Source organism: Brachyhypopomus gauderio, unplaced genomic scaffold (assembly GCF_052324685.1).
Source record: "Brachyhypopomus gauderio isolate BG-103 unplaced genomic scaffold, BGAUD_0.2 sc71, whole genome shotgun sequence".
Lineage (NCBI taxonomy): Eukaryota > Metazoa > Chordata > Actinopteri > Gymnotiformes > Hypopomidae > Brachyhypopomus > Brachyhypopomus gauderio.
The window spans coordinates 1,620,095-1,648,076 of NW_027506892.1; the positions used below are offsets into that span (position 1 = coordinate 1,620,095).

At 45.0% G+C, this 27,982-nt stretch overlaps 2 protein-coding genes across 9 annotated transcripts; one reads left to right on the forward strand and one right to left on the reverse strand.

Annotated features, from left to right (window-relative positions):
- The first annotated feature begins 22 nt into the window (after positions 1–22).
- ccdc117 (coiled-coil domain containing 117) lies at positions 23–4,697 on the forward strand. Its single transcript, XM_076989936.1, has 6 exons — positions 23–181; positions 698–881; positions 2,145–2,192; positions 2,368–2,634; positions 3,245–3,388; positions 3,504–4,697. The coding sequence occupies exons 2-6, from the start codon at positions 736–738 to the stop codon at positions 3,742–3,744; spliced, it is 846 nt and encodes a 281-aa protein (XP_076846051.1). The 5' UTR covers positions 23–181; positions 698–735; the 3' UTR covers positions 3,745–4,697.
- Positions 4,551–27,899, reverse strand: LOC143491147 (uncharacterized). Of its 8 annotated transcripts, none has more exons than XM_076989925.1 (29): positions 27,574–27,899; positions 27,347–27,491; positions 26,735–26,792; positions 26,299–26,408; positions 25,680–25,740; positions 25,106–25,228; positions 24,852–25,021; positions 24,337–24,457; positions 23,775–23,897; positions 23,118–23,163; positions 19,998–20,376; positions 19,848–19,892; positions 19,224–19,336; positions 18,243–18,435; positions 17,683–17,808; positions 17,285–17,410; positions 16,884–17,054; positions 16,694–16,756; positions 16,506–16,601; positions 11,693–11,794; positions 11,342–11,524; positions 10,970–11,011; positions 9,238–9,470; positions 8,596–8,722; positions 8,299–8,382; positions 7,966–8,177; positions 6,298–6,367; positions 5,658–5,876; positions 4,551–5,411 (listed from the first exon to the last, which is right to left on the reverse strand). In XM_076989925.1, exons 2-29 carry the CDS (start codon positions 27,404–27,406, stop codon positions 5,346–5,348), a joined length of 3,522 nt encoding a protein of 1,173 aa, XP_076846040.1. In that variant the 5' UTR covers positions 27,407–27,491; positions 27,574–27,899; the 3' UTR covers positions 4,551–5,345. The 8 variants fall into 8 exon arrangements, with proteins under 8 accessions (XP_076846040.1, XP_076846041.1, XP_076846042.1 ...); XM_076989926.1 differs by having other exon boundaries at positions 4,551–4,928; positions 5,367–5,411; positions 27,347–27,899; XM_076989927.1 differs by having other exon boundaries at positions 23,817–23,897; positions 27,347–27,899.
- Between the last annotated feature and the right edge of the window lie 83 nt (positions 27,900–27,982).

The following is a 27,982-nucleotide window of genomic DNA, read 5'->3' on the forward strand; positions in this document are numbered from 1 at the left end:
GCGATACCCGGATGAGGAGTTACCCCGTTAGCGGACTACAAGTCCCACAATCCCCCGCGTTCTCGCCAGAAACTTCTCGGCTCGCGCAGGTTCGAGTGAGTTTCGCCTTCGCCGTCGCGTTTCTTTTGAGCGTCACGTTTCTCCTCGGCGTTGCTGCTTGGGTTCGTGAGCGGCATGAAAGGTGAGAAACACGTCCGGACACGCGAATTAAACCACATGTTGTGTTTGTTATGGGTATTTAGGGTCAGTATATGTCTGCGGATCGCGTGCGTGAGCGAGCGCGTCACGGCCCGGGAGTTGCAGGCTCGCGCCGCGCGTCTGTAAGTTTGGTGTGTGCAGCGGCAGCGACTGAGCTCGGTCCGTCACGGGAAGAACCAGAACCAGACACCAGGTCATCTCGGCCCACACTCACATCTATTGCGTTTGTAAAAGAACACGTGTTTGGACGTAACAGCCATAACCGTGATGGTGTCGCCAGCTCGTTATTGCACTGCTGCATGAAAACACTGTAGCAAAACTCACTATGCACAAAAAGTTGAACAGTAGCTGATACAGCCCTGTTATTTACATAACTAACCTAATGCACCTTCATTAGCGGCAGGTTGCATCCAGTCTGTAACCACTGCCCGTTATTTTAATAGGCCTGGTTCATGTGTGTTTACTCCTGCCACTGTTCTGAGTTTTGCTCTGCTTGCAGCTCTCTTGTGAATTAAGGGTCATCGGGGTGTATCTGAGATGCACAGTTGCAGCGCCGGAAGCAGTGATGTTGGTTATCTTCCCTCGGTGTACGCCACTCTCCCCCTCATGCCCGTCCCCAACGTGGGGGTGTCGGCTCCACCCAGTGGCTCACACCATCTCCCGGGGAGCGCCATGACAAATCCGTAAGATTCTTACTTTACGATGCGGTTGGTAAGGTCGCTTCGAACTAGTCGTGTTGTGTTTCCCTGCAAGACTAGATACATGTGTCAGAGATTTTGTTTATCAGCAGACATGTGAGAACTTTTTCTTCGCTGTATTGTATGTCTGTGGTGTTGTGCATTACCTTCATGCAGTTTGACTTTTTAGTGTTATTGTTACAGTATTACTAAAAAGATAAAAACACCGTCCTGATAGTTGATGAATCTGAGAACAGACCACAGCCACCTCCCTTAACAGGATCCAGTAACCATCACGCTAGCAGAAGTCAAAGAAAGGGTCTCGGGTACGAAGAGCTTGAAGACCCTGACATGGTCTTCACCTACACCTGCAAGATGGAACCCACACTGAAGGGTTAACTAAAGACTAGACAGTCCAGACAGACCAACCTGTGCACCACCTGGATTGACTACATAAAAGCCCACGATTCAGGACTCCTTCATCAGGATCTCAATGAGGCTGTGGAAACGACCACAGAGGCCAGCTTCAAACCAGTAGCACAAATCACGGTCAAATTTGGGATTTAGAGATGAAGATGCACTTTTTCACCACTGCTGATCTAAATAAGCCTGAAATCATGTCTCAAGAGTCCTGGAACCGGCTAGATTGAAAGACAGCCCAGAGACACTAATCATGGCAGCACAGAAACAAGCTCTGAATACACGATCAGTAGAGGCTGTGTCCTACCACACCAGGCAGGACACCAGATGCAGGACCCAAGGCTACAGTGATGCCCCTGAAACAGTCCTGCACATGACAGGCAGAGCGCACACGGGACACCGTGACCAAGTGGCTGGCATAGTGTACAGAAACATCAGTGCTGAGAACAGACCAGAGAAGAGCTGGAAGGTAAATGCAACAGTGGTCACCGTAGTAATCGCTGCATTATGGTCTGTAACCCCTAAATTGGGAGAATGGATCCCTGACAGTAACATCGAGCGCAGGCCCGTGAGGTGTGCAGTCCTGTGAGCAGCTGAGACACTGCACAGGGCCCTCAAACTCCCAGGTCTCAGGACCTGAGCTTGAAGGTCAAAGTTCACCTGAGGGAGGCGAGTGGAGAATTTTTTTATTTTTATTTTATTTTTTGTGACCATATGATTAATCAAACAGTGACACTGGAAAAGTCAAACTGCATGAAAGTAAAGGTGCCCAGTGGCCGCCTCGTAATGTTGGCTGAACGGCTACGACACCCTTGGTCTGATTTCTGTGTGTGCTCTGTCGTCCCTCAGAAGCTGGGAACGAAGATGTCAGAGGAAGCACAGAAGGACTGATGCAGAGTAAGACGGTGTCTTGCAGCTCTGTACTATATAGTTCTGTATTATATAGAATCTTGGCTGCTAAGTCTGTGTGCTTCTGTGAAACAATTCTGATTGGTCTACAGGTTTCTAGAATCTGCCGATGATAACTGATGCTTCCCAGAGTTGCTGATTTGTGATTGGCTCCTTCTTCCAGGGGCTGCAATGCCAAAAGGCAGAAGCTGATGGAGGTGGTGGGGTCGGAGTACGCGTGCACCAAACCCCACCACGCCTGGTCCGTGGAGGACGTGTCCTGCTCCACCTCTGCCCAGCCCAGCCCTGCAGCTCTCGTCCCGGGTCGCGGTGCTCAGGACGTGGGCGTGGCCTTCCCGGCCACCCCATTAGCCCCGCCCAGGCTGGAGAACGAGGGTTGCTGCATGGAGGTGGAGGCAGCGCAGAGGAAACTACAGGAGATCGAGGACAGGTGAGAGACGAGGGGGCGGGGCAGAGTGCATCACACAGTACAGCATCACACTCTCGCCTGCAATTACAACTAGCTGTTCTTGAAACACCTTGTTATTAATATGGATTTGAATGGATCTCTAATGTTCTGTTATCTTAATTCGGTTTAACCAGGATTATTAAAAAAACGCCTATATATAAAAATATATATATATATATATATATATATATATATATATATATATATATATATATATATATATATATATATATATAATATATAGGCGTTTATATAGGCGATATAAAACGCCTCCAGAGGCATTTTAATTTAACTTATTTCAGAATATCGGTTTTTGACTCATTATTCCTAATTAATAATGATTAAACTGTTCACACACGTTCCACAAATGAAACAAAAAACCAACAAACAAGAATTTATTCACATCTTCCAGCACCAGGTGGGCTGTAGGCGTAGACTATCAGTCCAAGAACTACAGCCAATCTTCAGTTTAGTGTCGGTCCATGTTCTAAAACTCCGAGGACTTTGAATAGCTGGCTGGGAATGTTGGGAAATGAAGACGTGTGTGTGTGTGTGTGTGTGTGTGTGTGTGTGTGTGTGTGTGTGTGTGTAGGATCACTCTAGAGGACGACAGCGATGAGGACTTGGATGTTGAGCCAATGCATCGCAAGCCGGTGCTGGTTCTGTCCGACAGCCTGAGGGAGGGTCTTCAGCGCGGCCTGGGAGACATTCTCCCACATACAGTCGCTCAGTCCGTGTGAGTGCAGCCCGGTTCAGTCACACCGTGGTACTGGCCCAATACGAGAGGACACTTCCTAACAGTTCCTTCCTCAGAACTGAGCATACTTGTTTTGTCTTCCTCGTCTCTGCAGGAGTCGCTCTTGTATGGAGTTGGTGCTTTGGCGCCCCCCACAGGATCCAGTCACGCAACAACGGAAAGACTCTTTCCAGAGACAACAGCGCAAACACCCTGTGTGCAGACAGACCCCAACACCCACACCCAGCACCCCCCCCTCTGAACAACCGCAGCCCAAAGAGTCAGAACAGCCCTTTGGTGCGCTCTACTGCCCCCTGGTGGCCGCCACCACAGTGGAGGAGGATATGGAACTATAGTCCCCTCTAGTCCGACCATTTGTACTCCGTTAATGGGGGGAAACTGTGACCTAGTACAACAGTGCAGTTCTGTACAACATCGTCTTTGCCAAAATGAAGCTTTTATTCCCGGACTTCATGTTGCTGGTTTTGAACTACAGTGGTGAGAGTGGATGATATGAAATGTGACTTTGATGCCATCTTTGTAATCGTTTGTTTTTGGTCATGAGAGAAGTTGAGTTTGTGCCACAGGGGTCATGATGCCGTCACATAGCGCACACGGACACGTCACCGTCGTCAGCAAGACCGATTTTAAGAATGAAGATCACAGAAAACGTCATGATGCCTGTCAGTAGCACCTCGCCACAACTATCACACGTCTTCAGTAAATGAAGACCTGGATCTCCTCCTGCCACACGTAATGCCACATACTGTAATAATAGAGCTTCGCTTCTGTACAGTATCTGTACTCCAATCTCCAAATGGTTTGAGAGTTTGCAGACAGATTTAATGATCGTTTTAATTATTTCAGTTTATGGGCTGTTTATGCAACATGGATGTTAACACTCATGGGGTTGGATATTGTGACCTTTGACCTAGTTTCCTAAATGCAGAGTGTGTATAAGAGTGTGTGATGAAAGTGCATTTGCTGGATTGCTGGTGTCAAATCTAGGTTCAGATGCATTTGTAGAAACACTTTTGGGGGCACGAGTTTCTTTGTTGTATGATATATCCATCTTTAACATGCATCCTCACAAAATAAGTTAATGAGGTAAATGGCATTTATGTCTACAAATCGCATGGATGCAAGTTTCATCATTCCTGTGTTTTTATTTTTTGTTTGTTTGGTTTTTTTTTTTTTTTTTTTTGCTGTTTTACTTGGTTTTTCTTACTGATGTGACAAAAGCATTAATGGCCTGTGTACATCATACGTTTTTTCTTTTTACATATATAAAAAAAACATGCTTTTGAAATGTAGTTCATGTGTTTTAATTTGAACACACACCGTAGTCGTGATTTGGATGGTCTGTATTGGTCCAGAGGTTAAAGCAGGCAGCAGTGTTGCGGAGGAAGAGGCCAGTTGCATTAATCATTCCAGCTTCGTTATGCAGTCGTCTTTCAGCTTCAACACTGGGAGCTGCTTCTGCTCCAGTTTAGCGTGTTGATATCATTTCACACCGTTGGGAGATTCATGAGCTCTGCATCTGCCAGAGGAGAATGTGATGTTGATCCAAAAGACGTTTGTCTGTTCTCGGGCTCAAGATACGATCACAGTCCTCCAAGCCCGTGAGACGCTGCCCCCACAGTTAACAGTACTGCAACCCTGTATAATTAATGTCACTGTTTTACTGCTGTAGTTGTTCATATGCATCTTGAAGTGATTCTTTTGACAATGCATTTGGTACATTTGTGGAGTCACGACCTGTTTCTCACTCTCACCAGATTTGGGTCACAGCGCAAAAAAGATCAGAGCAAAATATCCTGAATTCAGCCTGAAGGGTTTTAACTCTGTTTATCAGTCCTGCTCGTTTGAAAACACCAGACCTGAAGATCTCTGTAAAAAGACTCGGTAATGGATGTAATATTGTGTCAGAAAGTTCAAAGGTTTGTGTTCATGGCCATCAGCAGGGTGGTGTTCTTACACCGCAATGCTGTCTTGACACACAACTCCTCTCCACTGGCGTGATCTGGGGAACAGGAGAAAACAATTGGAAAACCTAGAAAATGTCAGTATCAGAACAGCTCATTAAAAAAGCAAACAAAACTTGCAAACAACATAATTTGGCTGCCGTAGAGGGGTATTTTCTTTCCAAATATTTTCCCTCAAAATGTTCTACTTTATTTGTTTAATTATTTATAGCACAGTGACTCAACAGATGAAAGTCCTTTCATTGACCTACACTCTTGCCAAGTTCAAGTGGGCGTTGACGTACCGTCTCCAGGTAGGAGCCGGACAGGCCTGTGTCCCGTCTGCCCAGGGTTACGCGCGTGGGGCTGGACGCGTACGCACGCCTGTCGGCCTGGAACTGCCGGATACGACTCTGGAGGTGACGCAGCAGTTTGTATGAGGTCAGGTCATGGCATCTGAGCGTGTCCGGGGGGAGGGCTGAGGAACCAGAGGCCTGGAGAACGTCCGTGTGATCACCAAAGTCCTGGAACAGGACGATCAAAACATGCATGTTGCACCATTAACCCCTCCCACAAACGTAATGGTGGCAGATGTATCAGTCAGGTGTGCTCACTGGGAAACATGCAGAATTAGTACTAGAATACTATTATAATACTGAAGAGGCTTTCTGAGGCTAACTATAGTTCCCAGACATTATCTTAGGGCTAGGTTTAAAATAATCACAGGCTGAAGCTAAACTCTTCACCCCCGAAAGGCAACCACAGCCAAAAGCAAATTCATTTTGCATGGTCCAGTTTGTTGGCAGCTGAAACTCGACAGTTTGCCGTCTTTGCTGTCAACACCAGGGAGATTTCACTTTAATCTGAAGTGAACCGGCCCCTTTATGGTGGACATTACGCATGTTCTTTGCTTTAACGTGGTGTGTACAGTGCGGGGGATTTTACCCCAGTCAGATGTCTCGATTTCTCGTCGAGCTGCTTGAGGCTCCGCTGTTTCTCTGGCGGTCTGGGAGTCCTACACACACACACACACACACACACACACAATACAGTTACAACTAAATGTGGACATGTGGTTTGTTTTATACATACTGTCAAAAGATTCATAACCATATTAATCTGACGATACAATTATCGGTTACAAAAAAATTATAAATACTAACAAAAATGTCAAATGCTTCATTAAAGAAAACACAGAAATAAGATAAATGGTCACAAACAATAACCTATAATGTTTGTATATAATTGAGCACAACAGCAGTCAAAAATTGAACATGAATAAATTGCATACATAATTTATGAAGAAATACTGCAGAAACAGTAAAATGGAACAGTAGGTCATTAAAACACAAATGAGGAATCACAGCAGAAAGGGAAGAAATGGCCGTTCATCACACATGATCTCCACACCTATCACGAGGAACCAGGCCACACAAAACCAAGACAAGCTCGGACCCAGACTAGAGTGTTCGAATGCAGGCAGAGAGGCACGACAAGAGATGTGTTAGGTTTCAACTGCCATTTACATAAGTTTATGCAGCAGTTTCCCAGTTTATAGTCCAAAAACATTTTTGGTTTATCTCTCAGAACACCTGTACCAGGTATTTCTGTGTTGGTGTTCATGACAGCCTGAACGAGGAAGCATTTCTCCATAATGTTAGTGTCTCAGAGGCCACAGAAGGGTTGATGGGTTATCAGAGTGTCCACCATGTTGACACAGGAGCAGTTTTTGTTTAGTGAACCCATGTGGTGTTTAGCATTGTCTCCTCACAGCAAGGGGGTCTGGGTTTGATTCCTGGTCCAGCTTGTACTATTGGGAGTTGGGATGTTCTGTGCTGTGTGGGTTTTCCACGGGTACTCCGGGTACTTCTGGAGTGTGTGTTGGGGTGATTGGTCACTCTAAATTGGCTGTAGGCGTGTTGGTGTGTCCACGGTGTACCTACCCTACCTTTGATGTCTCCAGTGCCCCTGTGACCCTGACTAGGGGGATAAAACAGTAGAGATAACGTCTGGATTAAGGAGGGCAGTTCCTGTATCAGCATGCTGATGTCTGCTACGTGAAGGTCTAAGGCTGCAGCACTGCAGTGGCCAGTTTTGATCCTGCAGATTTACCCCCTTCAGAGTTCCTTCCACACCTATTCAAATCATTTGGTAGCACTTGAATATTAGAGCTAGGCTGTGTTGTAGACCTTCAGAATGTCATGTGCTCCCTAAAACTGCTTCTGAAGGCTAATGTAGTTGTTACCTTCTCCTTGACCAGTTTATCTTCCATCTGTTGGCAGCAAAGCACAGGTGTGAATACCCAGTTCCTTAAAGGGTCGAATTTACTGATGTCATATTTACTCATTTTTATGATATGGTTGCAGTTTGGGTTTGTGTGGTGTTTGCATTTCATCACACAGAAAACACTATAAACATTCTCCAGAGTCATAAATAGGGAGTAAAAAAGGGACATAAAAGTGATATAAAAGTGGAAAATGTCACTCTGACCTGAACAACTTGGCCACAGATCATGTGTCGGAGTGTGTATATGAGATACCCAGCACGAGTTGGTGTGTGTGTGTGTGTGTGTGTGTGTGTGTGTGTGTGTGTGTGTGTGTGTGTGTTTCTCACCTCTCTAGCTCAGAGGTAAGCTCCTCCTCTAACTCGCGGGACAGCCGTGTGGTGGTCTTCACCTCCTGCTTCCCCATAATCCTTTGCACGCGCCTCAGCTCTTGAGATTGAGCCTCCGGCTGCTGGCGGAGATTCAAGGCCACGCTGCCGCCATCATCATCATCCTCTCGCAGACGCCATCTGCTCACACAGCTCAGCTCCTCAATGTGCTCCTTAAGAAGGAAGATTACACACACACACAGGTATGGAGGTAGTAACTCAAATCCTACTCCCTATATATCAGGTGTGTGTGTGTGTGTGTGTTTCAGACGGGTTCAGTAGAGTGGCTCACACCTGGATGAGTTTCTCTTTTAAGGAGTTCAGAGTGCTCTCCTTCTCTGCTGTCAACTGCTCTCTCTGTAAACGCAGCTCTAGTTCCTAACGCACACACACACACACACACACACACACACACACACACACACACACACACACACACACACACACACACACACACACACACACACCTAGAATTTAGAATTTTGGACTGACTGCATTTCTGTCTAGACCAGAATAAATGAGCCCAGTGTGCAGTTTTCAGGGTGTGTGTGTGAGTGTGTGTGTGTGAGTGTGTGTGTGTCTTGTCCCTACCTTGTCTGCGCTGAGCTGCTGGACGGTGTGTGTAAGTGAGGTGACGTTGCTCTGCAGATTGGTGATGAGGTTCTGGAGAGGATTCCTGAGCTCCTGCAGCACCTGTAGGGCTTCTCTGACTGAACCACTAAACCACAAACACAAACACACACACATGCTCTCCATCACACCTACGTCACCTCACTGGAAACCAACCGCAGTTAACGGAGAACACAACCACACCAGTTAATATGTGGTTAGCAGCGCCCCCACGACCAGAGCATTTGAACAGGGTAGAAGTGATATAGTGCTAATCAAATTATGAGCTACACTGTGTATTTACACACTTACGAAAGGCAGACTACTAAATGAACATTGATATTAATCTTTGGATACTAAACTCATTGCTTGTGATTGGTATTCATATTTGTTTATGTCGTTGTCTTGTGATGTTGTGCCCAATATTAATTGCCCCCTTGGGGATAAATAAAGTTGATTGATTGATTCATTCATTCATTTAGAAAAGAGATGTGCCTAATATGTCCAGTCTAGGTATAACGGCTGGTGTACCTAATCTGGTGCCAGGGTTAGGGTTAGCACACTCTCACTACAACGTTAAAGACAAGGATGGTCATTAACACACATACACAGGTATATATTTACCTGGGTGGGAGGGGCTTGGTGTGTGCAGGCATGCCATTGGCTGTCAGCAGCTCCTGTAGCCACACACATTCCATGAGAATATCCTGAGCCCAGCTCCTGCTCTGTTGCTCCTGCCTCCCTGCTGCCCCCTTGTGGACCCGCTCAGACTCTGCAAGCACTGCTCTCAGGTCTCGGATCTCCCACTCTGACTGCTTCAAGCTCTGATTTAGGAGCACGGTCGTGCTCTCCGCCTTCTGTTCACGTCAGACACACCAGCACAGGAGACACCAGAGTCAGGACAGGTGGGTTGATGTGGCTGGGGAAGATACTGGTGCTAAATTGGTGGCAGATTGTTTTAGTGCAAACGGTTCAGTGTTTCAGCTTGTGTTTATCAAGGAATATGGGAGTAATGTCTTGTTTATGATACACAGGTTATGACACACAGGTGCTGATTGAAGTGTTTGAATGGTGTAGCACCAGTTTAAGTCCTGACCCGTCCCACATTAGGGAACAGGGCTCTGTATTCACGCCACATGCTATTCAGAAGGCACGTAGAAAGTAAAGCCAGTGTGCTGGGGGGAGTGACCTGATCCCTAACTCCTCCTACTGTAAGTGGGTCTCCCTAACTCCTCCTACTGTAGGTGTGTCTACCTAACACTACCTGCTGTAGGCGGGTGCGGGTCTATCTAACACTACCTGCTGTAGGTGGGTCTCCCGAACACTACCTGCTGTAGGCGTGTCTACCTAACACTACCTGCTGTAGGCGGGTGCGGGTCTATCTAACACTACCTGCTGTAGGTGGGTCTCCCTAACACTACCTGCTGTAGGCGTGTCTACCTAACACTACCTGCTGTAGGCGGGTGCGGGTCTACCTAACACTACCTGCTGTAGGCGGGTGCGGGTCTACCTAACACTACCTGCTGTAGGCGGGTGCGGGTCTATCTAACACTACCTGCTGTAGGCGGGTGCGGGTCTACCTAACACTACCTGCTGTAGGCGGGTGTGGGTCTACCTAACACTACCTGCTGTAGGCGGGTGCGGGTCTATCTAACTGTACCTGCTGTAGGCGGGTGCGGGTCTACCTAACACTACCTGCTGTAGGCGGGTGCGGGTCTATCTAACACTACCTGCTGTAGGCGTGTGCGGGTCTATCTAACACTACCTGCTGTAGGCGGGTGCGGGTCTACCTAACACTACCTGCTGTAGGCGGGTGCGGGTCTACCTAACACTACCTGCTGTAGGCGGGTGCGGGTCTACCTAACACTACCTGCTGTAGGCGGGTGCGTGTCTAACACTACCTGCTGTAGGCGGGTGCGTGTCTATCTAACACTACCTGCTGTAGGCGGGTGCGTGTCTACCTAACACTACCTGCTGTAGGCGGGTGCGTGTCTACCTAACACTACCTGCTGTAGGCGGGTGCGGGTCTACCTAACACTACCTGCTGTAGGCGGGTGCGGGTCTACCTAACACTACCTGCTGTAGGCGGGTGCGGGTCTACCTAACACTACCTGCTGTAAGCGGGTGCGTGTCTATCTAACACTACCTGCTGTAGGCGGGTGCGGGTCTACCTAACACTACCTGCTGTAGGCGGGTGCGGGTCTACCTAACACTACCTGCTGTAAGCGGGTGCGTGTCTATCTAACACTACCTGCTGTAGGCGGGTGCGGGTCTACCTAACACTACCTGCTGTAAGCGGGTGCGTGTCTATCTAACACTACCTGCTGTAGGCGGGTGCGGGTCTACCTAACACTACCTGCTGCTCGTCCCACAGAGCCCTTTTCAACTCGTCTACATGCTGAGAAAGAGAAGGAGAGAAAGAGTGAGAGAAAGAGGGAAAGCAAAAAGAAATCAATCAATAAACAGAAAAACCAATAATACTAAAATTCATAATGACATAATAGAATCTGACATATAAAGAGTGTAGAGTTGTCCTCTAATGTGTAGTGTCGTCCTCTAATGTCAGATCTGTTGGTAGTTCTGTCACTGCTCAAGGAAGAGCGCTCAGTGAATCAGATCATTGCGTTAGTTATTGCAGTGATGTACTACATGCATTACAGCGGGACAGTAGAACTGCTTACGGGGGTACAGGACGCTCAGAGGGGCAGGGAAGTGTGGTTCTCCTTACCTTCTGCAACTCCAGGGCTTTATTCTGCAGAGAGAGAGCACACCTCCTCTCACACTCTACCTCCGCTCTCCTCCTCCTCTCCACCTCCTGCACTCGCTCCTCCAGTATCCCACGCTGCTCTCTGAGAGACTCCGCCCTCTGCCTCTCCCACTTCCTCTGCTCCTGCTCCACCGCCATGGTAACCTGCACAGGTACATCAGAGAGGCAGGTGAGTCCGTGTCCACTGATGACTGATCATGGAGTGATGTTGATCTGAGCCCAGCAGCATGACTGCATCAGCCAGGGGGAGTTACTGCCGGAGCTGACTAGTGTGAGAGGTGAGGGGGGAGATTATTATGGGATGGTGGTAACCTGCTCCTCAGTCTTTAGCTTCAGTTCCTCCTCTTGCCTCCTGAGCAACTCCTGCTGCTGCTCTAGAGACTCTTGTAGTCTTGATACCTCCTGTTCCTTAATCTGGGAGATTAGACAGAAAAAAGAGGGACATGAAGAGAAACAAAGGGAGGGAGAGAGAGAGAGAGAGAGAGAGAGAGAGAGAGAGAGAGAGGGAGAGAGAGCATTTTCCCGCTATTGTCAAGCCTTCTCTTAAACAGCCACACTTAGATCCCTCAGTTTTATCCAATTTTAGACCAATTTCTCATTTATCTTATCTTTCAAAACTCTTAGAGAAAATAGTTTTTATACAAGTGCAGGCCTTTTTACAATCAAATGATATTTTTGAAAAATTCCAATCAGGTTTTAAATCAAGGCACAGCACTGAGACTGCTCTGCTGAAAATTCACAATGATATCGCTATGTCCGTAGATAGTAGATATCCTGTGATCCTGGTTTTGCTGGACCGAACAGCAGCGTTTGATACGGTGGACCATTCTATTCTTCTATCTCGCTTGGAGCACGTCGTCGGTATTCGTGGCACCGCTTTGAAGTGGTTCACGTCCTATTTGAACGATAGAACGTTCTCTGTTATGATAAATAATGCCTCTTCTTTGTGTGCACCTCTGTCATGTGGAGTTCCTCAAGGTTCTATCCTTGGTCCCCTCCTGTTTTCCTTATATATGTTGCCACTTGGGGAGGTTATATCTGCACATACAGTGCGGAAAATAAGTATTTAGTCAGTCACCAATTGTGCAAGTTCTCCCACTTAAAAAGATGAGAGAGGCCTGTAATTGACATCATAGGGAGACCTCAACTATGAGAGACAAAATGTGAAAAAAAAATTGAGAAAATCATTTTTTCTGACTTTTAAAGAATTTATTTGCAAATAATGGTGGAAAATAAGTATTTGGTCAATAACAAAAGTTCATCTCAATACTTTGTTGTATATCCTCTGTTGGCAATGACAGAGGTCAAACGTTTTCTGTAAGTCTTCACAAGGTTGGCACACACTGTTGCTGGTATGTTGGCCCATTCCTCCATGCAGATCTCCTCACGTTTCATCTTCATTGCCCTTGCTGATGGAAGGAGGTTTGCACCAAAAATCTCACAATACATGGCCCCATTCATTCTTTCATGTACATGGACCAGTCGTCCTGGTCCCTTTGCAGAGAAACAGCCCCAAAGCATGATGTTACCACCCCCATGCTTGACAGTTGGTATGGTGTTCTTTGGATGCAACTCAGCATTCACTGTCCTCCAAACACGACGAGTTGTGTTTTTACCAAATAGTTCTACTTTGGTTTCATCTGACCATATGACATTCTCCCAATACTCTTCTGGAACATCCAAATGCTCTCTAGCAAACTTCAGACGTGCCTGGCTTAAGCAGGGGGACACGTCTGGCACTGCAAGATCTGAGTCCCTGGTGTCGTAGTGTGTTGCTGATGGTAGCCTTTGTAACGTTGGTCCCAGCTTTCTGCAGGTCATTCACTAGATCCCCCCTTGTGGTTCTGGGATTTTTCCTCACCGTTCTTGTGATCATTTTGACCCCACGGGCTGAGATCTTGCGTGGAGTCCCAGATCGAGGGAGATTAGTAGTGGTCTTGTAGGTCTTCCATTTTCTGATTATTGCTCCCACAGTAGATTTCTTCACACCAAGCTGCTTGCCTATTGCAGATTCAGTCTTCCCAGCCTACAATTCGGTTTCTGGTGTCCTCCGACAGCTCTTTCGTCTTCACCATAGTGGAGTTTGGAGTGTGACTGTTTGAGGTTGTGGGCAGGTGTCTTTTATACTGTTAACGACTTCAAATAGGTGCCATTAATACAGGTAATGAGTGGGGGAAAGAGGAGCCTTTTAAAAAAGAAGTTACAGCCAGAAATCTTGCTTGTTTGTAGGTGACCAAATACTTATTTTCCACCATTATTTGCAAATAAATTCTTTAAAAGTCAGACAAAATGATTTTCTCAATTTTTTTTTCACATTTTGTCTCTCATAGTTGAGGTCTACCTATGATGTCAATTACAGGCCTCTCTCATCTTTTTAAGTGGGAGAACTTGCACAATTGGTGACTGACTAAATACTTATTTTCCCCACTGTAATGTATCTTTTCATTGTTACGCAGATGACTTGCAGATCTACCTGGCTCAAAAACCACATGTGATAAATCCGATGCTATCATTTATCAATTGTGTAACTGATGTTAAACAGTGGCTAAGTCATAACTTTTTGTTTCTGAATCAACAAAAAACTGAATGTATTCTATTTGGTGATGCTACTGCCATAGACTTCAGTGGTTTGCCTTTTAAGTTAAATACTAGTGTCAGAAATCTTGGGGTATTATTTGATCAGGAACTCAACTTTGATAAACAAATTAATTCTGTAGTTAAATCCAGTTTTTATAATTTGCGCCTGCTGGCCAAAGTCAAATCTTTCGTAGATCACACTGATTTAGAGAAGGTAATTCATGCTTTCATTAGTTCCAGACTTGACTATTGCAACGGCCTTTATATTGGTGTTCATCGATCTTCTCTGAGACAACTTCAGCTCGTCCAGAACGCAGCTGCGCGTCTCTTAACTAACAACCCCGGCCAGACATGAACATATTACACCTGTTTTGTTTAATTCAGTTCCTCCAATTCCTCCATTTACACATTTTCAGCTTCCTACTATTTCTGATATTACCAAGCTTATTCATAAATCAAAACTATCCACTTCTCAGCTAGATCCATTCCCAACACCCCTGGTTAAAACATGTTTACCCTCCATTGTGCCTCTTATAACGAATATTATTCATTCTTCTCTCACCTCTGGGTGTGTTCCTTCGTCTTTAAAAACTGCTGCAGTCACCCCTATTTTAAAAAGACCCGGTTTAGATCCAAACAACCTAAATAACCTTCGTCCTATCTCCAACCTACCATTTCTTTCCAAAATCCTGGAGAAGACAGTAGCGGCACAAGTTAATTCTCACCTTTCCGACAATCACCTCTATGAACAGTTTCAATCTGGTTTCCGTCCCTATCATAGCACTGAAACAGCTTTAGTTAAAATAACAAATGATCTACTGACTGCAGCAGATTCAGGTTTACTGTCCATACTCATTCTTCTTGATCTGACTGCTGCATTCGACACCATCTCCCATCCTATCTTCCTCCAGAGATTGTCTGATATTGGTTTTTGCAATAAACCCCTGGACTGGTTCACCTCTTACCTCTCTGACCGCACTCAGTTCATTCAGTTAAAAACTTTTGCATCCCAGCCATCCCCCCTCACTTCTGGTGTCCCACAGGGGTCGGTTCTTGGTCCTATTCTTTTTATTATTTATCTTCTTCCCCTAGGTCACATTTTTCGTAAGTACAACATCCATTTTCATTGCTATGCAGACGACACCCAGCTCTACCTCTCTAGCAAACCTAATTCCATCCTTCCACCTTTATCCCTATGTGATTGCCTCCAGGAAGTTAAGTTATGGTTCTCCTCAAATTTTCTCAAACTCAACAGTGATAAAACAGAGGTTCTCCTCATTGGTTCCAAATCTGTCCTCTCCAAAGCTAACAGTTTATCCATTTCTATTGATAACACCTTGGTCTCCTCTTCTCAGCAGGTTAAGAGTTTGGGTGTTGTCCTCGATAGCACTCTGTCTTTTCAATCCCACATAAATACCATCACTCGTTCTGCTTATTTCTATCTTCGTCACATAAATCGTCTTCGTTCTTCCCTCACCTCTGCCGATACTGCCATCCTGGTTCACTCCCTGGTCACATCTCGTCTTGACTACTGTAATTCTCTTTTGTTTGGTCTTCCCCTCAAGTACCTCCAGAAGTTACAACTGGTTCAGAATGCTGCAGCTCGCATAATCACTAAAACTCCATCCACTCACCACATCACCCCTGTTCTTCGACACCTCCACTGGCTCCCTGTTAAATTCCGCATCAACTACAAACTTCTACTGCTCACCTTTAAAGCTATACATCAACTTGCCCCTTCGTATCTCACCGAGCTCCTCCACATACATAGATCTAGCCGGACACTTAGATCCTCCTTATCCATATCACTTACAGTTCCCTCAGCCCGCTTAATCACCATGGGTGCTAGAGCTTTCAGTTGCTCTGCTCCTCGTCTCTGGAACTCTCTCCCACCTGATATCCGCAATATTACTTCACTGGACACTTTTAAATCACAACTAAAAACTCATCTGTTTAGGTCTGCTTACAGCTCCTAGTTTGTGTTTTATCTTGTATTTTTTGTTTTATATCACTGAATGTTTTATGTTTTAATTGCTGCTATATGTACGGTGTCCTTGAGAGCCCTGAAAGGCGCCTATAAATAAAATGCATTATTCATTATTATTAATTTGCATTGGCTTCCTGTTCAATATAGAATTAATTTTAAAATATTGATGTTTGTCTTTAAAGCGTTGAACGGATTGGCCCCACTGTACTTATCTGATCTCTTAAGTTTTCCTGTACACGAGAGATCTTTGAGGTCATCGAGTCGTCTTTTATTAGACGTTCCGAGAACTAGATCTAAGCGTTGGGGTGATCGGGCTTTTTCAGTGGCTGCACCCCGACTTTGGAATAACCTCCCCTTAGATCTTCCATTAAATTCTGACCTGAAATTCTCTGACATTACTCTCTGATGTATGCATTTTCTGATGTATTTTACTGTATATTTAATGTAATTTTATTGTAAAGTGCTTTGGTCATCTTAGCTGGTTGTTGTAAAGCACTATATAAATAAATAAATCAATCAATCAATCAATCAATCAATTATGTCATATGTGTGACCTCTGACCTGGATGCAGTTGTGCAAGGAGTCAGTGTTGCGTGTGTGTGTGAGAGTCTGGTCTCTGAGGGCCGCTGCTGTCGCCTCGTGTGCCTGACGATGGACCTTGACACACACACGCAAGCACATGGTTAACCATTACCACACACACCACCATGCAGTGTGGAGTGATGGCCTGTGATCTGTCTGTATAGTACCAGCTCCATGTCACGCTCACGGGCCTGTGTCCACTGGACCTGTAGCCGCTCAATGTCCTGCTCCTGAGACACACAGGACATGTACAGGACTCTCTTAACTCATTACATCTGTCTTTCAGTCCCCTGGTTAACAATTCAGCCATTTGGATTTTTACACAGCATGTGACACAATTCCAGAACATCTAATGACCTGCTTTTTTTGCATGTGTGTGAGCTCCTCCGTCAGCTTAGCGCTGTGCTCCTCCTGGAGGGCCCTGATCTTCTTCTCAAGGGAGTTCTTCTCCTCCTGCATGACCAACACAAGCAGCTCCTTCTGGGCTACAGTGGTCTCCAGGGCCCTTACCCTTCTGTCTAGATCCACCTGCTCAACACGCACCAGGGAACACGGACACAGACTGGACATGAGCAAACGGGTCGAAGAATTGATACAGAACAGAGACAAACAAAAAAAATGAAAGAAACATAAGGAAGAAGGAGAGAGACAGTCAGACAGACAAAAACAGTAAAGATGGAGAGAGAACTGGAGACAGTAAGACATCCACAGAGAAACAGAGACAGAGATGAGATAAAAGAGAGAGAGAGAAAACGAACTTCCTGAGGCTCTTCTCTGTGTTTGCTAGCTGTTGACAACTCCTCCTCCAGACGAGAACATCTTTCTCTTAGCTTCCTGTTGACCTCCTCCTTCTGCTCCAAGTCCTGGGTCACCTCCTCTAGCCTCTGAGAGAGAGAGAGAGAGAGAGAGAGAGAGAGAGAGAGAGAGAGAGAGAGAGAGAGAGAGAGAGAGATCAAGAATGTGTGTGACTAGAAAAGGTATGCAGTAATGTGTAAAAGAAATGTCAACTGTCTAGGAGAGAGAAGGATGTATGAGAACATGTGAATGTTATAGTGTCAGTTATAGTGTCAGTTATAGTATTTAGACAATAATAACTTGTTTATTCGACCATTCAATAAAAGATCATAAATCATCTCAGACTGGCCTCAGATGGTACCTCTTGTAGGGATTCCAGTGTGTGTCTGAATCGCCGTTGTTCTGAGAAGAGCTCTGATTTGGCACTGTCTACCAATCGATCCATCTCCTCCCTCTCCAGCTCTGACACACATCTACTCGTTACACACTGAGACATGAGGATATGATAGAGGGACAGAGGAAAGGCCAGACGGTGAAGAGATGGTGAAAATAGTTTTAGAGTTTTTATGAACTGTCAACTAGCCACCAGTCACTTATCTTTACATAAATCCTGTTTAAAAGTGAAAGTTAAAATCAAAGAAATCAAAGAAATGTAAGAACTGTGTTTTTATTTATTTTTTCCGTACTGTCTATAGTCTAACCCTATAGTAAGATCTGCTCCTGTAGTGGAGTTTTCAAATGTAAACGACCTACTGAGATTTCAAGTAGTCAGTTGTATCTAATTCTACATGAGGAGCTGAATGCACGTCAAGGTAGATGAACCTGGATGTTTCTGCCACCAGGGGGCAGTGTGACTCACTGGGACTGTTGCCATGGATATCTTGGTGTCTGTACAAAGTGAATGAAGCTGAATTGTGTTACCCTGTGATGGCTGTCGTTATGGTAACATCCAGTTGAAGGAGGGCTGGTGTCATAGTAACGGGTGGTTCTGTGAGGGCTGACGTCATGGTAACTAGTGGTTGTGTGTTTCTGGAGGGCGGCCTGGTTGTCTCGTAGAGTTCTGGTGTCCGTAACACACACGTCCCTCTGAGTCTGGAGTGTGTGCTGATCCCTCCTACAGCACACACACACACACACACACACACACACACACGAGATGGTCAGCTCTTCTGTTCCATTGTGCATGATATTCTAAAGTGTGATGAGAGCAATCATACAGGGACTGGTGTGTACCGGAGTGTGTGAGTGTGTACCGGAGTATGTGAGTGTGTACCGGAGTGTGTACCGGAGTGTGTGAGAGTGTACCAGAGTGTGTGAGTGTATACCGGAGTGTGTGAGTGTGTACTGGAAGGTGTGAGTGTGTACCGGAGTGTGTGAGTGTGTACCGGAATGTGTGAGTGTGTACCGGAGTGTGTGAGTGTGTACTGGAATGTGTGAGTGTGTACCGGAGTGTGTACTGGAGTGTGTGAGTGTGTACCAGAGTGTGTGAGTGTGTACCGGAGTGTGTGAGTGTGTACCGGAGTGTGTACTGGAATGTGTGAGTGTGTACTGCAGTGTGTGTGTGTGTACCGGAGTGTGTGATTGTGTACCAGAGTGTGTGAGTTTGTACTGGAGTGTGTGAATGTGTACCGGAGTGTGTGAATGTGTACTGCAGTGTGTGTGTGAGTGTGTACCGGAGTGTGTGAGTGTGTACCGGAGTGTGTGATGTGTGAGTGTGTGTACCAGAGTGTGTGAGTGTGTATCGGAGTGTGTGATGTGTGTGTGTGTGTACCAGAGTGTGTGAGTGTGTGTACCAGAGTGTGTGAGTGTGTACCGGAGTGTGTGAGTGTGTACCGGAGTGTGTGATGTGTGAGTGTGTGTACCAGAGTGTGTGTGTGTGTACCAGAGTGTGTGATTGTGTACCAGAGTGTGTGAGTGTGTGCGCTGCAGTGAGACAAGCAGACGTGTAGAGTGTGTCGTTCTCTGTCTGTCTGCTCCAGCTCTGCGCTCATTGTCTGTACCATCTGACCAGCAGCCTGGGGAGAGACATCACAACACACACACACCTCACCGAACATGGCTTACTACCACACACACACACACACACACACACACACACACACACACACACACACACACACACACACCTCACCGAACATGGCTTACTACCACACACACCTCACCGAACACCACTACACACCTCACCAAACACGGCTTACCACCACACACACACACCTCACCGAACACAGCTTATCACAACACACACACACCTCACCGAACATGGCTTACTACCACACACACCTCACCGAACACCACTACACACCTCACCAAACACGGCTTACGACCACACACACCTCTCCGAACACGGCTTACTACCACACACACCTCACCGAACACGGCTTACCACCACACACACACACACACCTCACCGAACACGGCTTATCACCACACACACACCTCACCGAACACCACAACACACACACACCTCACTAAACACGGCTTACCACCACACACACCTCACCGAACACGACTAACCACCACACACACCTCACCGAACATGGCTAACCACCACACACACCTCACCGAACATGGCTAACCACCACACACACACACACACACACACACACACACAACATTACTAAAATTTATTAAATATGAACAGGAAAATGAAACCAAAGTAAAGACGTCACTAGATACCTGTTCTCTAGTGCCTGTGTAAGACGGGCGGTGTCTCACAGCTGCAGAGGGTGACGGGGGTGGAGAGGGTGGAGAAGGTGTAGAGGGTGGAGTGGGTCTAGAGGGTGGAGTGGGTGTAGAGGGTGGAGAAGGTGTAGAGGGTGGAGTGGGTGTAGAGGGTGGAGTGGGTGTAGAGGGTGGAGAGGATGTAGAGGGTGGAGTGGGTGTAGAGGGTGGAGTGGGTGTAGAGGGTGGAGGGGATGTAGAGGGTGGAGTGGATGTAGAGGGTGGAGTTGGGCTGTAGTTGTTCCTCTCGCTTTGGATCCTTTTCTTCTTTCGCTGAATTCTGGTTGGAGTTTTCAGCTTTCTACCGAGTCTTATAACCTGCCCTTCATCAGAGCTAACACACACACACACACACACACACACACACACAGAACGAAAGAGCAAAGAAAGAGAGAAACAGAGAGAATCAATATTTTGGATTTACTTTCATTGATTTAGTTTGTATCCCAAGTTTGTCTGATAACATTAGATTCACGCTGTTTAATCTACACTCCTTCTATTGTAAAATTTAGGCAAGATTGTAGGCAGGCTGAGAGACGTTGGTGAAGGTCAGAATTGCAAGTACATTTTGATATTTATAAAACAACATTGCACAATTACAACAGTGAAGTGAAATCAGCAAGGAAAAACTATTTCTCTACCTTAATTAATTCATCAAATAATAACTCGGCTGTCTTGTTCAGAAGTATAGATCAGGTAGTAAACCCCACCTCCTGTTTCTTCCCTGAGACTGTTTCAGTTGAAAAATGTGATGAGTTTGCAATATTTTTTAGGGACAAGATTACTAGTATAAGGCAGAACATAGCAACAAGCACTAATAGACTATCAACCCTTATATCAGTTACTCAGCCTAACTTTAATATGTCTTATTTCCAAGAAGTTGACAACACTACTTGATGTGATCTCATCACTAAAATCCTCTACTTGTGAACTGGACCCTTTACCTACATGCTTTTTCAAGCAGGTTCTGAGCTCATTAGCAAATGAAGTTCTAACGATTGTTAATCAGTCTCTGCAATTGGGTGAATTCCCTAACTTTTTAAAAACAGCAATGGTTAAACCACTATTAAAGAACAGAAATCTTGATCCCACAATTCTCAATAATTATCGACCTATATCTAACCTTTCCTTTCTTAGCAAAGTCATTAAAAAAGTTGTGTCAATCCAGTTGAATGATTATGTAAAAGTAAATCAAATAAATGACAATTTTTAAATTGGGTTTCAGAGCTCTCCACAGCACTCAAACAGCCCTAGTTAAGGTAGTAAATGACTTGAGATTGAATACGGATGCAGGCAAACTCTCAGTCCTTTTTCTGCTGCATTTAAGCACCGCTTTTGACACGGTTGATCATGAAATTCTTCTTGATCGACTACAGAGCTGGGTAGGCCTTAGTGGCTTAGTCTTAGACTGGTTTATATCGTACCTAACTGGGCGTGATTACTACGTAGCATTAGGTACCTCTTCCTCCACACGTCAAAAAATAACTTGTGGCGTCCCCCAAGGATCAATTCTTGGGCCGTTACTATTCAACCTATATATGCTTCCGTTACCACATATCATTAATAAACATGGTATTAGTTATCATCAATATGCAGATGACACTCAACTTTACATTTCTCTAGAACCTAAGGCCCTAAAATCAATTTGCTCACTGTTTGACTGCATAGATGATATACAGACATGGATGTCTGACAATTTTCTGCAATTAAATAAACAGAAGACAGAAGTTCTTGTTCTTGGCAGTGATTCACAAAGAAATGATGTTTAAATATTTAAATCAAATGAATCTGAATGCCAGACAATGTGTTAAGAACCTGGGCGTCACCTTTGATGAGCTCAGCTTCAAATTACACATCATGACTACATACAAGACAGCTTATTTTCACCTTCGAAACATTGCTAAGGTCCGAGATATGCTCACTCCTGCTGACAGTGAAAAACTTGTCCATGCATTTATCACATCAAGGCTAGATTATTGTAACGCTGTTCTGTCTGCTCTTCCAAAGAGCTCTATTTCGCACCTACAGAGAGTTCAGAATGCGGCTTCAAGGGTTCTGACCCACAGGAGAAAGAGAGACCATATTACACCTGCACTCCACTCACTGCACTGGTTACCTGTCAGCTTTAGGATAGATTTTAAGGTTCTAGTCATGGTTTTTAAATGTCTTCATGGTCTTGCCCCTCTTTACCTCAGTGAAATGATGGTTAGATATGTTCCAGTCAGGTCTCTGAGGTCTTCAAACAGTAATCTACTGGTGATTCCTAGATGCCGATTAAAGATTGGCGAGGGTGCTTTTAGCCACTATGGCCCAAAGCTCTGGAATTCTCTTCCTGAAGAGCTCAGAGGCATTTCATCCCTGAATAGTTTCAAGAACAGTCTCAAAACATTTCTGTTTAGATCTGCTTTTAGTTACGAAACTCTAGTCTATTATTTTATAATTTGTCACTTTATTTAATTCTTTCTTTTTATCTTTAATTTTAATATTTTATTGTTATCTTCTTATATTTACTTTAGTTTTATTTACTTTACTTTTTTATTATATTGTTGTTACGGAACAGCTCCGGACCCTTCCCTGTGGGCGTGCCGCTATGTTGTCTGCGTGTCGTTATGTCCATGTTTGTACTTCCGTGGGTATGGGTTGTTTGTGAGCGTGTTCGTTTGTTACACCTGTGCCTTGTCTCGAGGTCACGTGGGTCTGTGTAATTCACCTATTTAATGTGCGTTAGCGCGGTGTCTAGTGCTCGTCTTTGTCTAAAGTTCATGCCTGTGCAAACATCGCATCAGCGTGCTTGCTCCGTTTGTGCAGGACTTTACGTGTTTGTGTTTTGATTAAACGTTGAATGTTCACTGAAAGACGCGTGTCGTGCCTCCTGCTTCCTCCAGCACCACAGCGTCACAATTGTTTACTTTACTTTTTTACATTTTATGTTATTTTACTTTAATTTCTTCTAACATTTCCTTTTTGTCTTCTCCTTTTTATGTTTCTTTTATTTATACTGTAAAGCACATTGAGTTGCATGTACGTATGAAAGGTGCTATACAAATAAAGATTATTATTATTTATTATTATTACCTGAGTGTTTGTCCTTCATCACAGGATCCGTTCTGACCTTCCCACGCTGTAACGTCACACAAGCAGAGAGGTTTCACTGCCATTCACGCTCGTAAACTCATATCCAGATTCATAAAACATGTCATATATAACTTCCACAAGAATGTAGCACTCACTCAGGTCAGAGGTCACACTGCCTACCATGGAGGTCGTTACAGTGAGTCAGAACCACACAACTGGTCCCTCAAACCCAGACACACGCTGCTTGTCTACAGTTTCAGTTGCATTGTGATTATATTCATGCATTTTGCATTTTCTGAAGCAATTCACAATTTCACTGCCTTTTAATGCCAAAGCAAACACAAGACTATACACAGCATCTGTCTTGTTGTTCAGCGTATGCTGAATATGCCATAGTACCGGTTCTGTGTGCAGCGAGTCCAGATCGCTGTCTGTGGTGAACAAGTCTGTCCTCCTCAGAGGAACTACAGAAGCTCAGAGATCTATATGAACACAGTACCTACGTCTACAGCACTGAAAATGGTTTATTCTGATGCACTGTATATTTTTACTCTATATTATTGTTGTCTGACACTGTGAATATGAGTAAATCTACTTCATTTTAATGACAGAAACAGCTCAGAGAAGGTCTGGCTCACAGATGAAGCCAGGAGCTACCTGCTAGGGGTCTGGGTTTGGGCGTTTGTGAAGAATGCCTACTGGGGTTGTGTGTTGTGCTCAGATATCCTGCCATCTGGGCTTCAGTAACGCGTACAGTATCACTGCCCAGACTGTCCGTGGCTTAGGACAGAACCATCAAGAATAACAGTTACATTAACTCGACTTTGAGTTAACTCAAATACATTAACTGTGCCCCTACGGTCCCCCACTGACAAAAAACCCAACATTTTTAAAGAGATTGTTGCACCCTTTTAAATGAAAATCATGATTTCATAAATGTCCAGTTCAGAAGGTACGTACATAAAGCTCTGCTGCCTCCTACTGGTTGATTCCTGTCAGTTCAACTCATTATAATTAAAATCTCTCCAGTCTTTTAAGACTTCTCCATTACATCTGTGGACACTCAAATGAGTATCGTCCCACAACAGGCCTGTAGGTCATTTGAATCCTGGGCAGAAGCTCGTTTCCTTATGCTGAACTGAGACCAGTTCCCACCCCACCCCCATCCCCATCGACCTAATCTATATGGTCACTGGAAACTGATCTGAGGTCAGCATACCTGTTCCAGTTGAACGTGGCACTGGAACGTCCAGCATCACATCTCTGAATCTTGAGCTGAAGTCTTCAGTGCACACGCTCTCCTCCTCTTCCTCGTCCTCTTCCTCCTCTTCCCCTGTTACCTATTAAAGATGCTATTTTAGCTTTGTTATACTGTTGTACTGTTTGTTATTGTCACATTACGGCGGCCCCCCCTGCCGGTCGCCCCCGTCCACAGCGGCAGTTGTCCTGTTGTTGTGTTGTGTTCGTCCCTCAGGGGGGCGGGGCCTATAATCTGCCTCACCTTTCACTTTAAAAATACATAATAATATAAAATGAAAAAAAAAATATGAAATGTGTCATACATAAATAATATAACAAATATTGTAATGTCTTAACGTAATGATGAAATCACACACACACACACACACACACACACACACACACACACACACACACGCACACATACACACACACACACACACACACACACACACACACACACACACACACACACACACACACACACACACACACCCCAATGGTAGTTCCCAGCAGTCGTTCCAGTCTCCAAAGACACTGCTCAGTCTTCGAGCCGCCGGGTCCTGCAGCTCCCAGTGTCTGCCAGGAGGGGGCAGTAAAGAGGCGAACACGATCACTGCCCCGTTCTTGCTGGCCACCTCGCTCCACTATGTTTATAGTGACCTCTGTAACGGCAGGGAAACAGGCAACGGTTCGGCGTTACAGGAGGCACTGCACCCTGGGACGGGACCATTATCGGCCTGTTTTACCTGTGGAAGTGTCCGGGAGGTCAGAGTTTGACTCGTTGGGCGTGGAGGTAGTGTTGCCAGTGGGAGGGGGCGTGGTGCTCAGGACAGAGTCTTTAATCATAGACTTACTGCTTCTGAGGTGCACTGAAAATAATTTTAAAGATATAAAAAAGACCACATGTGCTATATCCTAAAACAAATATTGAATTTGGGCATCATCCTAAAATGATTTAGATTATATTTATTTTCAAAAATCAGAGGAAAAAAAATCGAATTAAAATTAAAAATTTTCAAGTATCCAGATTCTGGACAGTCTGCAGAATTGACACCCAGTGAAAGGCACTGGTTCCCAGTCCGAGTCCTTGGATCTCAAGCTCAGTGTATTTTTGTATTCTCACTCATCTCATGAAGGTTGATGAGTTCTATACCTGCTCAATGAGCTGAATCAGGTGTGAGACAGGTGAGAGCATGAGAAAACGTGATGAGCGTGGTACTGGTCCCAATGACATGCCCACAGATCACAGACCACGCCCACAGATCACAGGCCACGCCCACCGCCATCTGCTAACGTGATCCTGAGAGACCTTGAGTCTACCTGAGTGGAGAACGTTCTCAGTCTTGCCGTTCCCTCCATTTGGTCGGCCATGACTATGAGTCTAGGGACACAACAGAAATTTAGACTAAATTTAGAAATTTAACTTTTGCAGTAAATATCCTCATTCTCACCCACTGCACATTCATGCTTTTTTTGCAGGTGTACAAGGTAATTTTAACACATTTGCTGGTTAAATGATCATATTCTCTGCTTGTATCTATATGGCACAAATCAGGGATATAAGACCCCACAAAAGCATCCTTGTATTAATATAACTGATCAAACAAATGATCTTTTGCCTGAAAGAAATGTCTTTTATCATTTTGTTATGGAGGTCACGGGGTTAGTCCCAGTTTTAGGAACCAGAGACATCGTGTTATTTCCTTACTGGACAAGCAAGGCCTTCACCAGGTGTGCCAGGTGTGCGTGAGCCAGACACACGTGAATATGTCTGCACGCTGGTTCCCAACACTTCAGCTGCGTTATCACTGTAGTGTTGAGCCAGTGACTTTGTGACGTGTTACACAACGTCAACATTTACTCATTTAACTGCTGGAAATGCAGTTTTTCAATGAAGAAACAGAAAGGAAGAAATATTGTGAGTGGCCTCCCATCTGACCTGCAGCCTACTGAGCTGATCATCGATGGCGTCAAGCAGGAGATCGCAGTGGTCTCTGCAGAGAGCAGCTGGGTCCAGACAGAAACCACTGGTCACCTCTTCAACACCATCTGAGAACAGAGAACAGGCAGAAACTAACATCAAAATGAAAGACTGAAAAGACACTCCATTGCTGTTGTGATTGGTCAGATTATAACCCATGAACTACTGCAGTACACAGTGTTAATATGGAACGTTAACACAGAGGTATCTGGGATCAAAATAATGTGTGATTATATTTAGAAGTCGCTGCACCTTAAACAACAGCGTCAGTTCTTTGTATATAGACAGGCTCCTTTAAAGCTCAGTTAAAGCTCAGTTAAAGCGCATGCACCTCCACCCACACCGACAAGACTGATCCAGAATCAGAGTAAAAGTCTAAGACAAGCATTCAGACCAGCACAGAGGAGATCATCTGTGTCATCAGCTTCTCCGTGGCTTCTAACGTCCATCACCTACAACACGCAAGTCAAAAAACACAACATGAAACTGCACTTCCCAACATTACAGCCTCTGTAATATAACTTTTACCCAACGAACTGTAGTGTAGTGAATGTATCATTTTCAAACTAATTAAAGGGTCGTTCATTCATGTTTTATTCGGTTTTAGCTCGTTTGTTATGCTGAAACACACGTTTGGAGAGCTGGAGCGACTGTTGGTGGCCTGTTGCCCGGGGAACAAACGGGGAACAAACTGGGACCCGCCAGTAAACGCGGTCCGGTCTGGTGGGAAATAAAAGACTCACACATTCCAGTCCCACATGTGTATCCACCAAAATGTCTTAAGAGTTACGCACTGTATCGTGTTAGTACTATGCTGCTTCTTGAAGCTAAACGTTTACCAACTAAATGAAAGTGGATATAATAAAGGCGAACGTGCATGTTTAAGAGCTGCTTGCGCGTCGTTTATAACGTCCTTTATCACATTAGAGCATCGTGTAAACACACCAATGATCAAATCATCTTTCGTTTTGTTTGACCTAACGAATCAAGACGCACGTATACTCACAGTTGGTTTGGGTCTGGATCTCAACCCTGCTGCGGGACTGATGGACTGAGCTGCACACATCGCTTGACATTCACAGACGCACGCGCCGCAGGATCTTAGCAACCATCAGTCCTGCAGACCCAACACACCCTAAAAAGAACTTGAACTGAAGACACATGGAGCGGTTCAGGTAATGCTAGACATTCAAATGGCTTCAGTTCACTGGTGCATAATCAAACATTTCTCACATTTGTGAACACACATTATAGATCAGATTTCCCATATTTCACATTGTCAGATGAGGCTTGACTTGTCCACCCATGTGATCAAGACTCGTTTCAGTCCTGTCTTTGTGTGCATATACTTGGCGATCGATCGTGATATAATACTTAATTTGTGTCCATTTACACCTCCACTTCCCTAACAATTTACACTCCAATTTTATTTGCTGATAGTGCCACACACTCATTACACTCCATGTCTCAAAGGTTGCCCACCCCTGGCATAGAGCATACCTGTCAACTCTCCCGTTTTGGCTGGGAAACTACTACCATATTTTACCCCTCTTTCCCGATGTCCTCCCGTATTAATATTTCCCCGTAAATTCCCGTATTGTAATATAGTATATATCTTAAAAGCATTCAAGCGCCTCTCTAA

Bases quoted from the DNA above. Each gene is read 5' to 3' on its own strand.
- ccdc117 (XM_076989936.1), top strand. From the start codon at position 736: ATGCACAGTTGCAGCGCCGGAAGCAGTGATGTTGGTTATCTTCCCTCG. The intron at 2,193-2,367 runs GTAAGACGGTGT...TCCTTCTTCCAG, and splicing joins CACAGAAGGACTGATGCAGA to GGGCTGCAATGCCAAAAGGC. The intron at 2,635-3,244 runs GTGAGAGACGAG...GTGTGTGTGTAG, and splicing joins CTACAGGAGATCGAGGACAG to GATCACTCTAGAGGACGACA.
- LOC143491147 (XM_076989925.1), bottom strand. From the start codon at position 27,406: ATGTGTGCAGCTCAGTCCATCAGTCCCGCAGCAGGGTTGAGATCCAGA. The intron at 25,022-25,105 runs GTAAAACAGGCC...CTGCCGTTACAG, and splicing joins CCTCCCGGACACTTCCACAG to AGGTCACTATAAACATAGTG. The intron at 17,411-17,682 runs GTACCATCTGAG...TCTCTCTCTCAG, and splicing joins CACTGGAATCCCTACAAGAG to AGGCTAGAGGAGGTGACCCA.